Below are 16,045 nucleotides of genomic sequence, written 5' to 3' on the forward strand. Positions count from 1 at the left end.
AGAAGGCCAATACATAAGATTGGAAACTGAGAAAGTACCAATTTAAGCTTGCTGGAATCTGGAGATAAATATCCAAAGAATCAACTAGGAGTTGAAAGCAGATGCTTCTGGGAAGGGGGACACACAGGGAGTGAGACATGTTGGTGGGGGTGCTTTTTTCTAAAGAAACAGGTAGCACCATTTGATGCTTTGAATTATATATTCATATTCAACTTTGATTAACTACGGAAAGTATAAAAAAGATTACAGAAATGAATCAAAATACCATCGTCTTTAATAAAAGAAGAGTAAAACTATTAAATGTCACTGATTTAACTCACATTTCCACATCTTTAAAGATACAATACAAAACAGAAAAGCCACTATTTTCCATTGGTTAATACCTTCTGATTCTCTTCCACTTCGGTTCTAAGTTCTGAACTCACGGCTGTTTTTGTTATTGCTCTAAGGAAATAAAAACATTATCAGTGCTTGGTTTAGTATTTGATATAAAAGACTTCAATTTCCCTATATGAAACAACACATTGCTCCATAAATTACAAAAAACTAAATGGAAAAAACCTTAAACCTTTACAATTGATAAATATATTCCTCCTCTCAGATGTGTGTGTTTGTTCATTACCACAAGATATAAAACCAAGGAAAAGTAACAGTAATAGTTGCACTTTAATGCGAGTGCAGTTATTTCCAAGATCTTAGTTAAATATATGTAACTCTATTCCTGTATATGATCTCTACAGCTCACAGGCTAAGGATAATGTTCAATAAGTTAAGGCAGCAGACTGTTCAAGCTATTTAAGCACATGTATATCTTCAATAGCATGCTTGACTAAATGATAATGTACTATATGATTCTTAAGTCCTGTCTAAGAAGTATTTTCCCAAGACTAATAAAATAAACAAATTCATTTACAAAACATCTCATATCAGAAGTCAAAACACCTCATTCAGTGACTCAAGAAGAGGACTGACAATTATTTAAGTTTCTGAAAATGTGGCTTTTAAAACAGGTTTGCCTTGTATTTATGAGATGTGGAGGACCATTATACAATTGAAAGCAATAGCAGAAAAGCTGCATTCAAAATCTTAATCTGTCACTATGAACAAGTCAGCCTCTATGATTCATTTCCTTCATCAAGAATGAGTAAGATGATATATAAGAAACTCTTCAGGAAGAAAAACACCAGAGTCCATGCCAGACCCTAAGTTAGTTACATCTGCATACATTAAATTTTGTTAACTCATCTAATCCTGAAAGGTAGGTGTTGTTATTTCTGTTTTACTGCTGAGGAACGTGATTATTTACAAAGTTCACACAACTAGCAAGAGGCAGTGCCAGGAACACAACCTAGACTGCTCTCTTCAACCACACAACACAGGGGCTTGTCGCCTTCTCGGGAAGACAGGCCATTAGTAGTACAGTGCTGGTAGTAAGAGAACTTTAATTTCCTAAGCATTTTCATATTTTAATGGCTTCATTTTATGCATAAACATGAAGATAATTAGGCATATGTTAAAAAGAAGAATGTCTCAAAGCCTTATTACTCTACGTTACCTGGCTTTGGTAGGAAAATTTTGACTAAGATCCTTCATAATCACCAGAGCTAACTCAATAGGAGCAGCCAAGATTCGGGCAGCAGTCTGAAAACTTAGATCTGCAACAACATCAAATGGAAGTTAAAGTGTATTCATCTATAGCAATGAGAAAGAAATAGGAAAAAAGCACATTGATTTCCCACTATTTTCTTGGTAATTAAGAATGCCCTAGAATGACATTTCAAAGCATGCCCATGGTTGAATTGAAGGTTTTACTCACTTCATAGGCCCCTAGAGTGTTTACTGTAGCCGTTCCTTGATCTGCCTGCATAAACACTAAGGCATATACCAACACATTTAGCACAGGATTAATCCACCCCAAATTCTTTTCCTTCTTCTGGATTTACAACATTAACACAAAGTACAGCAAAAGACTTTAGTAAATTATGCTGGGAAAGAAAACCTTGATATATATAGTTCTTTGGACCAGAAAAGCACACGTATATCCTGCCATACTGACATGACTTTAACATCCAACTGTGTAATAAATGTATACATATAGAAACACAAAGATTAAGACAAACTTGTTTCTAGTATTACAAGCTTATGCACCTGGTCACACAAAGAAAGATCTGGTAGTCATCTATAAATATATATTACTCTGCAGAGTGTTATTTGTCTACAAAGGACTTTCTTCCTTTCCTTTCTAATAAATCAGGATTAATCACATGATCCTTAAAATCTGTGAATAAATACAATTAAATTCAAATTCTGTTTTTTTAAATACCATAAAATTTAGAATGATTCCTCTACGTTTTTATTACCTTGCAATTGCCAAACTTTTAAAGGTGCCATTTCATTGGTGCTCTCAACGAGATGCTTTCTGAGTTCTTTCAACTGTCCCTTCAGGTCAGGGTGCAGGTCTCTGAAGGAAACATAAAATCAATCCTTTTCAGGTGTTCTTTCTTTCCCAAAGCACATTTAGAAGTTGACCCCAAATTTATCTTCACAGCTCTCCCCACTTAGTAATAGGAAAATTCTTACAATATAGGAAAAATATTAAATTTTTCTTAAAAAACAAGTTAATATAGAAAAGTATGAGTTAATTTAAAAACCACAAAATTTACAGATTAAAAAATGAATCACTACACCAGCGACTCTCTAAGTTGGGGGAGGGAGAGGAGTGGGACTGAGAGTAGGGAACAGAGGGGACCTCAACTCTATCTGCTGTGTTTTACTCACCTTGGTTCTTTCTTTCTTCAAGTAAAAGAAGGTGTTATGTTGCAGGAAAAAAAACCTCGATAAACAATTCTTTGGTACAGAAAAGCAAGTACGATAGAAACAGTCAATTCTGGGTGGTGAGTACAGGGGTATGTTATATTATTCTCCATCCTTTCCTGAATCTTTTTAATTTCTCAAAATAAAATAGGAAATACCCTGCTTCCAATCCCAAAATGAGTTTCTTTCAGCTACATGCTCGTAAGTCCTTTAGTCACATGAATATAATTCAAGCTAACCAAGACTATTGCGTTTTGTTTAGTTTTATCTTGAAATACAGTGCCTTCTATTTAAAGTTAGTAAAACAGAAGTTTTCAGAGGCAGAGATAGATCATTTAGATCAGAAAGACAGATGGAACAGAGTAATTCTGTTTTTAACACTAAAAACTCAAAATTTCTTAAATGCAACCTGCTGAAAGTAAAATATTTACTCAGATCCTTCACCATCCCATCAGCCCATTCCAGTTACTTTACTTTTCTTCATGATAAAAATACCTTAAAATGGGTCACTTACTTTAGATAGCTAAATAACTATTCTGAATGTCCAAAAAGGAAATTGTCTTCAATATTCTACATACTACCTTTGTGCTATAAACACATGAAATCATAATGCTATCCAAAAAACAAACATATAAAACATGAATATGAAAAGGGATTCTGGAAACCTGGATGCAGTAAAAATGGAACCTGACTGCATATTAATAAGGCCATCACTGATGTTCAACACAAAGAAATGTGCATTTGCACAGGATGAACTCAACATATGCACAGTCACTCAACATCAACAAAGTCATCTCTACTAAACTGTTAGTCTAGCTGTCACTTCACTGGGTCAAATGTTAAAGCTAAAATATATGAAACTGCACCTACACATACTATTTCTATTGAAAAAAAAAAAAAAAAAGCACACCATAGATGTCCTAATTAAGATTTCCAGATAAAGCAGAATTCAGGGCTCTGAACAATGATCAAATCATATCAGAAATAACTGCAACATTTAAAATAACAGCTAAGAACATTTTTCAGCTATAAAATTCTACTATGCTTTCATAAAATAGTTATGGAATTTTCTTCAAAAAGCCACTTCCTATCCTCTTTCATATAAAGTAAATTGTAATAAAATGTATTTCAACTGAACATATATAAAATCTACCACACCTCCTACTACAACTCTTTTGCAATTTTTCAAACTATGTTTAGCATAAGTAAATAGCTATAAATACAACATTGTAAATCAACTATAATTCAATAAAATAAAATTTTTTAAAAAAGAGATAAGAAACAAACAAGCAAAAAAAATAATAATAATAGCTATGACCTCTCTAACGTAAAATACATTTGATTTTCCTCAGGAAAAGATTGCATAAAACAATTAGATTTCTCCTATTATGTGAATCAAAAAAATGGCATGTAACTTTATGCTATCAACTGCAAGGTCCAGAAAAGGAAATCAATTTAAGCCATAAGCAGGCAGCCATAGTATCATGTAAGAATAATGTGCTTCAGAATTACCAGAAATCATAAACTGTACTACAAACTAACTGGTCATCTCCTCGTATCAGATTACATACATAAAGTATTGTTGGGAGATCTGTAACTCATCTCCCCATATCAGATTACATACATAAAGTATTGTTGGGAGGTCTGTAACTCAGGCAGTAAAGAGAAAGATGATGCTTACAATATGAGGAAGCCTGGAGGTTTGAAGAGAATAAGACCCCTTTCCCAAAAGAATACACATACCTTAATCTTCCAAAGAGAAATCCTTGAACTTCATCAATAGGATCATTTTCACCAATCACTGTGGTGTTAACTTCAGTTCCTACAAAAGCACAGCAAATAACATGTCTAATCACTCAGATTAGAAATAAAAATATTAACTTCATAAAATCTGAAAAAAATTTGAAACACCTGAAACTATAATAGCATTTAAACTGTTGAATACCTCAACTAACAGAGTGGTTAACAAACAAACAGAATAAATGTGTTTTTGACATATCCTGTGTTCCTGGATAAAGAAAGAATGTTTTTCCTTAAACTTTGGAAATATTTACATGTTAACTATTTCAAAATTAATACCTTTAAAATTATGAATAACGGATTTTTCAATATCAAAATTCTGAGGAATTTGCAACTAGGCAACTTAATCCTAAATATAATTACCGAGGACAGGATGATGAAGTACTAGGCTATCTTCCATGCGCCAAAACCAATCATTTTTACTTTTACAACAAGCTCAAAAGACATAAAAAGAGTACGCATAAAACTTGTGGAAATAATGAATTCAAAACCCTAGAATATTACAACAGGAAGTATCCACAGTAAAGTGCAGAAAATAATATAAAAACATGAAACTGTTTGTTAATTATACGATGGCTTAAGATTTCACATTGGGTCACAAATTAATTACTATTTGTGAACTACCTATCATCAATAACAATAGCTACCACTTACTGAACTCTTTTGTGAAAAAAACTTTGTTAAATTCTTTACCTATACATCTTATTTTCTCCTCAAAAATACTTTAAGAGGCATATATCATTATCTGAACTCTACAGAGGAAAAAATTAGGACCTAAAGAATTTGTTACCCAACTTAGACATAACAGAACCAAGATTCAAACATAGGTTCATAATACTCCTAAATCTATTCTTTTTCATTAAAGAAACAAATTCCCCTTTAACTCATATTTAAAGAAAACGAAACACATTGGTCTTAATTTACAAATTCACCTTTCACCTGAGTATCATCCTTGGCCTTGTACTCAGTGCTCTTAATGGCCAACTCCACGCCATAGCCAGAGAGGTAAACAGGCTCCTTCCTGGGATTCTGCAAGCAGAGCAAGCATTCCACCATCACCTCTCAGCTCTCCACGCACTCCCACCTAGCTCTTTATGCATCACAGCATACAGAGCCCGACCGTGTTAATGTCACACAGCCATCACCTAGGATTACACACTCAAAACATGCTTGAACTTCCATGGGAATCCTTAGATTGTGGATCCTGCCACAAGTGTGAGAACGGGAATTCCAAGGTAGAAACAAAACCAGATGAAGGGGGCTTCCCTGGTGGCACGGTGGTTAAGAATCCGCCTGCCAATGTAGGGGACACGGGTTCGATCCCTGGTCCGGGAAGATCCCACACGCCGCAGAGCAGCTAAGCCCGTGCACCACAACTACTGAGCCTGCGCTCTAGAGCCTGCAAGCCACAACTACTGAAGCCTGCGTGCCCTAGAGCCGGCGCTCCGCAACAAGACAAGCCATCACAATGAGAAGTCCACTAACCACAACAAAGAGTAGCCCCAACTCGTCACAACTAGAGAAAGCCCGCGTGCAGCAACAAAGACCCAAGGCAGCCAAAAGTAAATTAAAAAAAAAAAAAAAAACAGATGAAGGGATAGTGGAAAGGGCAAAGGTCACCAAACCATGTGAAGAAATGGAGAAAACAAAAAAGCAGTTCCAGAACCTACACAGCGTTGAAAACTGGTGAGGTTTCAAACCTAGAAGTGCTTTGTTGAGACCGTGTGTGTAAATGTGTGTGTGTGTGTGTGTGTGTACATTTTTTTACTGACTTTAAATGTCTTCAGGCAGGGTTTGGGCTGACCTAATGTCACAGGCTTACCATCATCCTGAATGAGGATGGCCCTTTAAATATCAGCAATAGGGACTTCCCTGGTGGTCCAGTGGTTAAGAATCCACCTTCCAATGCAGGGGACGCAGGTTTGATCCGTGGTCAGGCAACTAAGATCCCACATGCCACGGGGCAACTAAGCCAGCGCACTCTAGAGTCCATACGCCACAACTAGAGAGAAGCCCACATGCCCCAACGAAGAGCCCGCGTGCTGCAACAAAAGATCCTGCGTGCCGCAACTAAGACCTGACACAGCCAAATAAATAAATAAATATTTTAAAAAAAACAAATAACCAGCAACAGAGCAAGGCGGCTCTGGGGGGGGGGGGGGTCCAAAACTGGATATTGATAAATCTGTTTCTGCTCACATAAATTTTCATTTAAAATTTTTATTTTACTTTCCCATGGACTTAACATCCGATATTTACTGAGCTTAATACAACACAGAAACTTTAAAGGCCAACGATCTTTACATATAAATATTTTAAATGCTAAATGCCACACAAGGTTTCGAAAGCTTAATTTTAAATCAATTCTGCCTGATTTTACCTCTTTAGAAATCCTCCTTTTTCTATCAAATAAAAAGATGCCAGAAAGGGGAAAAAAAAAGGGTTTGGAAAGGAAGTGAATTCAAGAATCAGTTCCATAGTATGATGACCATATTAAATCTGGACCAAATTAAATATAATTTACATGGTTCGTTTTGAAATAGAATGTAGGGAATTCCCTGGCGGTCCAGTAGTTAGGACTCTGCGCTTTCACTGCCCAGGGCCCCGGGTTCAATCCCTGGTCGGGGAACTAGGATCCCAGGAGCCGCATGGCATAGCCAAAAAAAAAAAAAAAAAAAAAAAAAAATCAAAACTGAAATAGAATGTCAATTTTATACAGCCATTTTTTAGGCATATTGTTTTACATTTCTTCAGAAAGGCAAGCAAAGTACCTCCTATGTGCAAATAACAGATTTGATGAAAGTACTACACTTCCCAAAAAAGTAGTTCAAATCATTTTATAAAGGGGGAAATTATTAGCTTAAGTGCTAAGGTTGTGGTGGGCAAACTAATATTTAAAACAGTTATAAAATAAGTCAATACTTACAGATATATAATGTCTGAATACGTAATTGATTTTGCCTGCATTGCTTTTTGATACAAGTTGTCGGTGAAACTTATAAAACTCCTCAGAGCCAATCTCAGAGTAGAAAATAACCACAGAGCTTTCAGGATGAGATGAGGGATATCTGTGATCTCCTTTGAACAATAAAGGTTTTGGTCTGAAAATAAATATTAAAAGCTTAAAATTGTTAACTTAAAAAAGCTTTTAAACATTAAAAACAATAGAAAATGAAGCTACAGCAATGATAATTGAAGCAAACATTATAAGCATCTTAATATAAAGAGTATCACAATCTTAAATAGTTTTCAGTTAGTAAGAATACTGAAAACAAATAAAACAGGTATGAGTCTTATTTGTTCATAATTAAAATTAATGAATGTACATTATATAAATACTAACCTTAAAATGTAGACTTTGACTAATAATTGTTACCAATTTCTAGAGCATGGGGTAAAAAACCAGAAAAAGGATACACATCCAGCCTTCATAGTACTAAAACTTTAGTAAATTATTCTACCATATAAATAGAATGTAATTACCTTTTAATCTGAAAACCTAAGTGCAAATAATGCAAAAAAGCAGAGGATAAATTTAAGCATATAACTTCCCAATTACAGCATCTCCCTCCTCTATCATTTTTACTATTATGATCATCCTACTACTGCATCTAAAATTTAGGTTTTCCTCATAAATTTTAAAACTCCCCCCTCAAGAAAACTTCTCTAAGAATGACATCAAGATATTAACAGATCTTAATGCACAGACTTCATGACCTACCAATCCTTCTTAAGGAGGTGCACCTACACGTACTAAGTGGAAAATGCCCCTTACAAAAATAAACCTACCTACCTGTATAAATTTATAACCACAGAAAAAAGTATAAAAGGATATATGCCAATCCATTAAAAATAGTTACCACCTCTCAGAAGAGGAGATATTATCATTCTTTTCTTTATAAAGGTCTGCATTATTGTAACAAATTAAAGAAAGAATTTTTCAAGTCAGTCAATTCTGTTTTCCCCAAGGGAACAGCACTTTACCATGCAGCCAATTTTGAATGCCCACACGTCACCCCGAGAGAGCTGAATGCTCACTGAGTTTCTGGGTATCACCCTGAGGAAAAAGCACTCATACCATTTGGTGGGCAGAGGACAGGTGCTGAGCAGATCATCTCACTACAGAGGAATTTCCCCACCTAAAACAGCCCCTGGCACTTCTGGTAGAGCAGGGCAATATCACAGAGAGAGAGAACTGTTATACAATTTATAACAGCATTAGAGGACGTACAGAGGGGTTACTGCCCTAGGCAGACAGCAAGAGGTACCTATTGTTATTTGGCCACCACAGGAAACCTACCTTTAAGCAAAAAAGTCAGCCCACTGGTTACCAATTTAATATTCAAATTAAGCTTGCAATTATCTTAAATAGTCTCCTTTGTCTGAAACGAATACTCTCCTGAGAGATCACTATCATTAATATCATTACTCCAGGCACTGGCTTTAATACACAGAATATTCTTTACTAAGCTAATGACAAAGCCTACGTAATCTCTCTGATACAGTCATTACTAAGTAACAATAATAGTAAGTACTCTTATTATCTCTATTTCGAAACAAGATGACGAAAGAAAGGTTATGCAATTTGCCTAAATTCACAAAACTATTTTAAGTGATGGAGCTGGGATTTAAATCTAGTTGGTCTGGTTCCAGAATTCACATTCTAAACCACTATACCTACGGACTAAAAAATCCATAAGAAAAATCAGACGGTGGACTTGATATAGAAGAAAGCACAACGAATGCATGACATTTAAATAAAGAAACACACAATCTACCTTTCAGAAGCTGTTAGTAGAAGAGTCTCAAGGGTATCAAAATCACAAGTCCTCTTTCCATGCACTGAAAAAAATGAATTACATCCTTCTGGTGGAGGTTCATCAGCTGCTATCTGTCATTTAAGACACAAGACATTTTTTAAAATAATTTCTAACCAAAAACAAGATGAAAACATGAATATTCTAAATAGGTAATAAAATGATAATAAAACAACATCAGGGGCTTCCCTGGTGGCGCAGTGGTTGAGAATCTGCCCACCAATGCAGGGGACACGGATTCGAGCCCTGGTCTGGGAAGATCCCACATGCCGCAGAGCAACTGGGGCCGTGAGCCACAACTACTGAGCCTGCGCGTCTGGAGCCTGTGCTCCGCAACAAGAGAGGCCACGATAGTGAGAGGCCCGTGCACCGCAATGAAGAGTGGTCCCCGCTCGCCGCAACTAGAGAAAGCCCTCACACAGAAACGAAGACCCAACACAGCTAAAAATAATAAATAAATAAATAAATAAATTTATTAAAAAAAAACAAAACAAAGCAAAACAAAACAACATCAGTAAAAGCAAAAAATTAACATCTACCGAACACCCATTATGTGACAGAAAGAGCTTTATGTTTCACTACTTTCTTTGTATTATTTCATCTAGTTCCTCCCAATATCTTTCCATGAGGTAGGTGTTATTATTATCCCCAAAATAGAACTTTAAAATTCTATCTCAGAAGATATCAAAAGATATCCAGGGGGGGACTTCCCTGGTGGCACAGTGGTTAAGAATCCGCCTGCCAATGCAGGGGACACGGGTTCGAGCCCTGGCCCGGGAAGATCCCACATGCCGCGGAGCAACTAAGCCCGTACGCCACAACTACTGAGCCCATGCACCTAAATCCCGTGCTCCACAACAAGACAAGCCACCGCAATGAGAAGCCCGCGCACCGCAACGAAGGGTAGCCCCCGCTCGCTGCAACTAGAGAAAAGCCTGCGCACACGCAGCAACGAAGACCCAATGCAGCCAAAAATAAATGATTAATTTTTTTAAAAATGTTAAAAAAAAAAAAAAAAGATATCCAGGGAACACAGTATGTACCTTGTAGAAAACTAAGCTTACAAATGTCAATTGTAAGTGTCAAAGTATAACAATGCAGTCCTAATTAAGTATAATACGCAGATTAATGTGAAGCCCCTCCTGAAACAGGAAGAATGACACTGAAACTACAAAACCAACGGGGCCTAAAAAAAGAGTAAGATGGAAAGGTAAAATTATCCAAGGAGCATGCTAAGATATTTAAAGGAAAGGCTGAATGAGACGTGGGGTATGTTTAGAGTGCAATGCACTAACGCTCAGGCACAATGCCATAAGTTCACCTGCAACTTAAATGAGAAGCACACTGAGAAGCATGAGTGTATAGAGACAGGGAAAGGAAAGGACATAATGACAAGGTCTGGGTATGCACTGATGTCATTTATGTAATATATTCCTACTGAATGACCTTTTCTACTCCTGGAATACAAATAATTCAGAAAAGGTGAGGAGAAATGGAAAGCTTGCTATGAAAAATTAATATTAAAACTTTCCATTACATTTTTCTTCTTTTTTGTAAATTATTACAAAATTTACAAACTTGTGTTTGTAAGAAGAAAGAATAGTACAGTAAACCCCTATGTACCCATGACCCAGCTTCAGTAATTATCAATTCATGGCCAATCTCATTTCTTCCACCTTCCTACCACACTCCATTGGATCATTCTGACACAAGCTCCAAACAGCATTTCATTTATAATGTTTCACTATGTCTCAATAAAACACAGAGGGTTTTTTTTTTTTTCCTGGCCGGCCGCACGGCTTGCAGGATCTCAGTTCCCCGACCAGGGTTTGAATCCAGGCCACGGCAGTGAAAGCCCAGAATCCTAACCACTAGGCCACCTGGGAACTCCCAAAACACAGAGATTTTTTTAAAAAACATACTACCATTATCACACTTTTAAAAAAAGTAAAACAATTCTGTATTGATGGCCACCGGCAGCATAGTTTTTCAATCTTCCCAAGTGCTCCCATAAAAACAAAGCAAAAATGAAAACAAAAACCAGTGGACCACATTTATGACAAAACTAGGTGGAAGGAAATCCCCATGATACAAAACACAAAAATGACCTGCGGTTATCAGAGGCCATGGAAGCAGAGGGAAACTACAGAGATTCTGATGATCCTGAAAACAAGAAAACCCCAAAACAGCCAAAAGGTTTTCACTGGAAAGTATGGTGGGCCAACGGGTTTTGTTTCACCTAGTACAGGTAAGCACAAGGCAGTCTGACCACTGTGAACTCATAACTCACAGGCTAGGACTCCCTTCTAGGAATGGGCTCCACCCTAAGGAGAAACTGTTGAGGGCAGAATAAAACTCAAGTAGGACAGAGATAAAAGCCAATAAAAGAAAAAGTCCAAATAAAAGTGCAAGAGGGGAACAGAGTCAGGAAATTTCAAAAAGCAAGCTACCTTTCTTTTAAAGCCACCCTATTTTAACATAACATAAAATCAACAGAATAGGGAGCCATGCCGACCTCCAAAAGTTAAGGAAAACTAATTTCACATCAAATTGAGCAGAAGAAGTCTGTGTCAAATCCCATACAAAGCTATTGCAAGAAAAGGGGAGAGGGGAAGAACAGAGTAACACCCTTATTCTTATAGACGAGTGCTGTACAAGAGAAATTTCTGTAATGATAGCAGTCTACTGGGAATTCCCTGGTGGTCCAGTGGTTAGGACTCAGCACTTTCACTGCCAGGGCCCTGGGTTCAATCCCTGGTCAGGGAACTAAGATCCAGCAAGGCCCTTGCTGGGGCCAAAGAAAAAAAAAAATGTATAGGGCAAACAGTGTAAGTTATTCAACAGAAAAGAAAGGGATAGAGGGAGAACCTATAAATCAAGAGACCACCCACCCCCCCAAAAAATTAATAAATTTTTTAAAACTGGGCAAGACTAAACTCTATTGTTTGGAGATGAACTCTTGGGCAATGAAATGGTTTTTTTTTAAAAACAAAACAGCAAATGATTCCAACAGAAGAAAGTGATTCCTTTTGAAGAGCAAAAGTCAGCTGTGATGGCGACACAGCATGAAGGGCTTCCATGGTGCCTGGCTAAACTCAACTTCCTGACCAGGGTGAAAATTAACAAGAGTGTTCACTTCGTAATAATTCTTTATACTATATATTTCTTGTGAGTCATTTTCTATGCTGGTTTTATTTCAGAATAAGAAAAAAGGTTTTAAAATTAACATTTCTTTTATACCAAACATACAATCAGCATACACACCTTTGATTCTCTTGCTCTCTATTTTTTTACGAGTTTGTTCAACTCAAAATCCAACAAGGGGCTTCCCTGGTGGCGCAGTAGTTAAGAATCCGCCTGCCAATGCAGGGGACACGGGTTCGAGCCCTGGTCCAGGAGGATCCCACATGCCGCGGAGCAACTGGGTCCATGAGCCACAACTACTGCGCCTGTGCTCTAGAGTCATCGAACCGCAACTGCTGAGCCCGAGTGCCACAGCTGCTGAGGCCCACGCACCTAGAGCCCGTGCTCTGCAACAAGAGAGGCCACCCAATGAGAGGCCCACACAGCACAACGAAGAGTAGCCCCTGCTCACCACAACTGGGAAAGAGCCCGTGCGCAGCAACAAAGACCCAACACAGCCAAAAATAAAAATAAATAAATAAATTTTTTTACAAATCCAACAAGACCCACACGTTGCATTAAGTTGACACCTTTTTAAAGTCTCTCTTGAAGCTCCTCCTTCCCTCTTTTCTTTTCCTTTAAACTTATTTGTTGACAAAATCATATCATTTTACTACAAAGCTTTCCTCATTCTAGCTTTTCCTGACTGTATTCCTGTGATATTGTTTCACATTTCCTATCTGCTATATTTCCCGTGAACTGCTTTTAGATCTACAGGCTATGATCACACTCAGAGTTAACTGGTTTAGCAAAAACTATATCGCCTCTCTCTTCAGCTGTGTTGTATAAATAAAGTCTAGTAGTTTTTTGTGTAGATATTTTATTTTTCCTTAAATGAAAATAAGTGCAAATTATATTTTTTATAATATGTTATTTGAAGATTTAACATCATCAATTTTGATTATTTATAAACAAATTGTAAATCCTAGACAATTTCAGGTAGAAAAGGTATAGTTCTGTAACACAATGACAGGACAACTGCAATACAGCCGATCAAGATATGCAACCACTAAAAAATACTGTCACGTGTAAGTACTGAACTCACCTGCTGGAAGGCTTGAATTGTTGCTGAGTAGGAGTGAAGAGACAGACAAAATTTCAACAGATTCTGCTGTAGTGGTGACAGAAACTGAAATGCAACTTCCAATATTGCATGATAATAGGAATAATCAGTACCTGTCAGGAAGAACATTAACCAAAATAATTCTATATGACTAGAGGTATCCAAATAAGATAGTTCATAAAGTATAAAGCTATGTGTTACAAAAGCATATTGATTGCAAAATGTTACCACTATACTGTCCTGAACTGCTGTCAAATGCTTAGAATTCCTTGGAGTACACCATGCAATTGGACTTTTCTTCCCTTTGTTCAGACTATTCCCTCTCCCTGGACTGCAATTCTCCCACTTACCTGGATGACTAACTCCTACTTTCTTCCTCAGGAAGAATTCAGCTGTGAGAGCACCTATTCCAGGGAGGCACCGCCTATCCCTACCCCCTGCCTCACTGGACCAAGTTCATCTCTTCTTTGCTCCCATAATATTTCTTCACTTACCTCTTTCACTTAGCACATCATTTAGTCATTTACCTATTTACTAACTGCCCCTCCCAAAGAGCCTTTGGGCCCCCAAAGCCCAAAACTATGACTTGTCTTTGTATCCACAGTGTCTGCATATGTTATCTATTCAAATAACCCAGCAAGATGGAGCAGTGTGGTGAGGAAGTACAAGGTATGAAAGGATATAATGAAACTGCAGTTTGGGGAGAAGCATTAAAACAACTGGAACAAATTATCTGAGGGGAAAAAAAACGCACGTACCAGTATGAAAAAATCCCCAGGATATATTAAACGAAAAGCACAAGGTACAAAACAATGTATACAGTACGCAATTTTTTCTTACTCTTAGAAAGAATAAGAAATAGGAATACATACTTATGTATTTATTGTAAAAAAGAAAAAAAACACTGAAGGCTAAACAAATTAATTTAAATGGTTATAAAAAGCCAAGAGAAACAGGAGGGACAAGATTTTTCTGTGTATAGCCTTTTGTATAGCTTTGACTTTTAAACCACTATTAACTATCCCAAAAAGAAATTTAAGAAAAATATTTAACATTTAAAAAAGCAAAATGTAAAAGGTCTATATGGCATTAGCACCTTCTAAGTAGAAAAAGAGATCAGAAAGAAATATCTTAAAATGTTGCCACAATGTTAATGGTGACTGTCTCTGGGTGGTGGGACTAGGAGTAGTATTTCAAATAAAATGTTTAACGTAGTTTTATGATCACTTCCAAGAATTCACACTCCTCTAATTTTAACCAGGAACACATTAGCATTTATACTGAAGAAATTTCATTTTAAATGTCAGAATTCAAAATTCATTACAAAACTCACTTCGATAAATTTGTTTTATGAAATCATAAACTAAAATGATTTTTTTTGATAACTCAAACAGTTCTAGCTGACTCTAAATTATGTAACTAAAGCTTACAAATTATGTAACTAAAGCTTACAAATTATGTAACTAAAGCTTGTTCAAAACTTTTATGCACTTAAATCACCAAAAAAGATTCAGACTTGACCTTTTAAATATGTATTAATTTTTAAATATCATGAAGTTAAAAATCCATTAGTCAAATATTCACAGCAGTCACATAATTCTTACACATTTTCTCTTCAACAAGGACTTATTATGCCTGTCAATGTAATACTCCAGGTTTTAACTACTCACGTATCAGCATCTTTGACTATTAATGTTCATACTCTATATAGCTTATATTGAATTGGAAAATGTTTGTGAAAGCTCATCAAAAACTGTAAACAAGTGATACAGTTTACCTTGTCATTAATTTGACACCTTGACACTCCAGTTGTGTGTGGCTGGCATGCATAATGGAAAACATTCTGGATGGCACTAACTTAATGATAACAAACTTAACAGATAATAGATCAGTTGTATAATTAGTTCATAACAAAAGAAAGTGAATCAAATCTGATGGTTATTAAGTAAATGCTAAATGATTTTAAATGAATTTGACTTCCACAAAATATTCATGTAGCACTTTCCATAAAAGAACACGAACAAAAACAAGGGGAGAAACAAAAAAAAAAATCAAAGGTAGCTCTTATCACCAAAGTTACAAATTTTTTCAAAAATAATTACTAGTTTGTGTTGACTCTGCTGGCTACCATCACAACACTAGTCATTAAAGATAAAAATGTTTTCCATTAACTGCCATGCCACACAGGCTCTGAAAGAGATCAATTTTTCTAATATATTCCCAGACACCGAAGTCAAAGAAGCATTTGCTTCAATTTTACCGTGATGATCTGATGATCCAATATTTTGACTGGCTTCTACAAAATTCCAAAATTTCTCTTGACTGTCTTCTGCTAAAAACTCACTGAGAGAAAAGGGGGAAATATCAG

The 16,045-nt window shown here is 36.4% G+C and overlaps 1 protein-coding gene across 2 annotated transcripts in view; it reads right to left on the bottom strand.

Moving 5' to 3' along the window:
* Positions 1–16,045, bottom strand: part of UGGT1 (UDP-glucose glycoprotein glucosyltransferase 1) — a 107,310-nt gene that overhangs the window by 80,921 nt on the left and 10,344 nt on the right. For both annotated transcript variants that reach the window (XM_036857086.1, XM_036857085.1), the window contains exons 3-11: positions 15,938–16,020; positions 13,660–13,790; positions 9,393–9,505; positions 7,541–7,715; positions 5,547–5,643; positions 4,558–4,636; positions 2,361–2,461; positions 1,556–1,655; positions 384–444 (exon numbers count right to left, since the gene is read on the bottom strand). In XM_036857086.1, the coding sequence (XP_036712981.1) occupies positions 384–444; positions 1,556–1,655; positions 2,361–2,461; positions 4,558–4,636; positions 5,547–5,643; positions 7,541–7,715; positions 9,393–9,505; positions 13,660–13,790; positions 15,938–16,020 (940 nt within the window). The remainder of the gene's footprint in view (positions 1–383; positions 445–1,555; positions 1,656–2,360; positions 2,462–4,557; positions 4,637–5,546; positions 5,644–7,540; positions 7,716–9,392; positions 9,506–13,659; positions 13,791–15,937; positions 16,021–16,045) is intronic.

This window comes from Balaenoptera musculus, chromosome 7, assembly GCF_009873245.2.
Source record: "Balaenoptera musculus isolate JJ_BM4_2016_0621 chromosome 7, mBalMus1.pri.v3, whole genome shotgun sequence".
Lineage (NCBI taxonomy): Eukaryota > Metazoa > Chordata > Mammalia > Artiodactyla > Balaenopteridae > Balaenoptera > Balaenoptera musculus.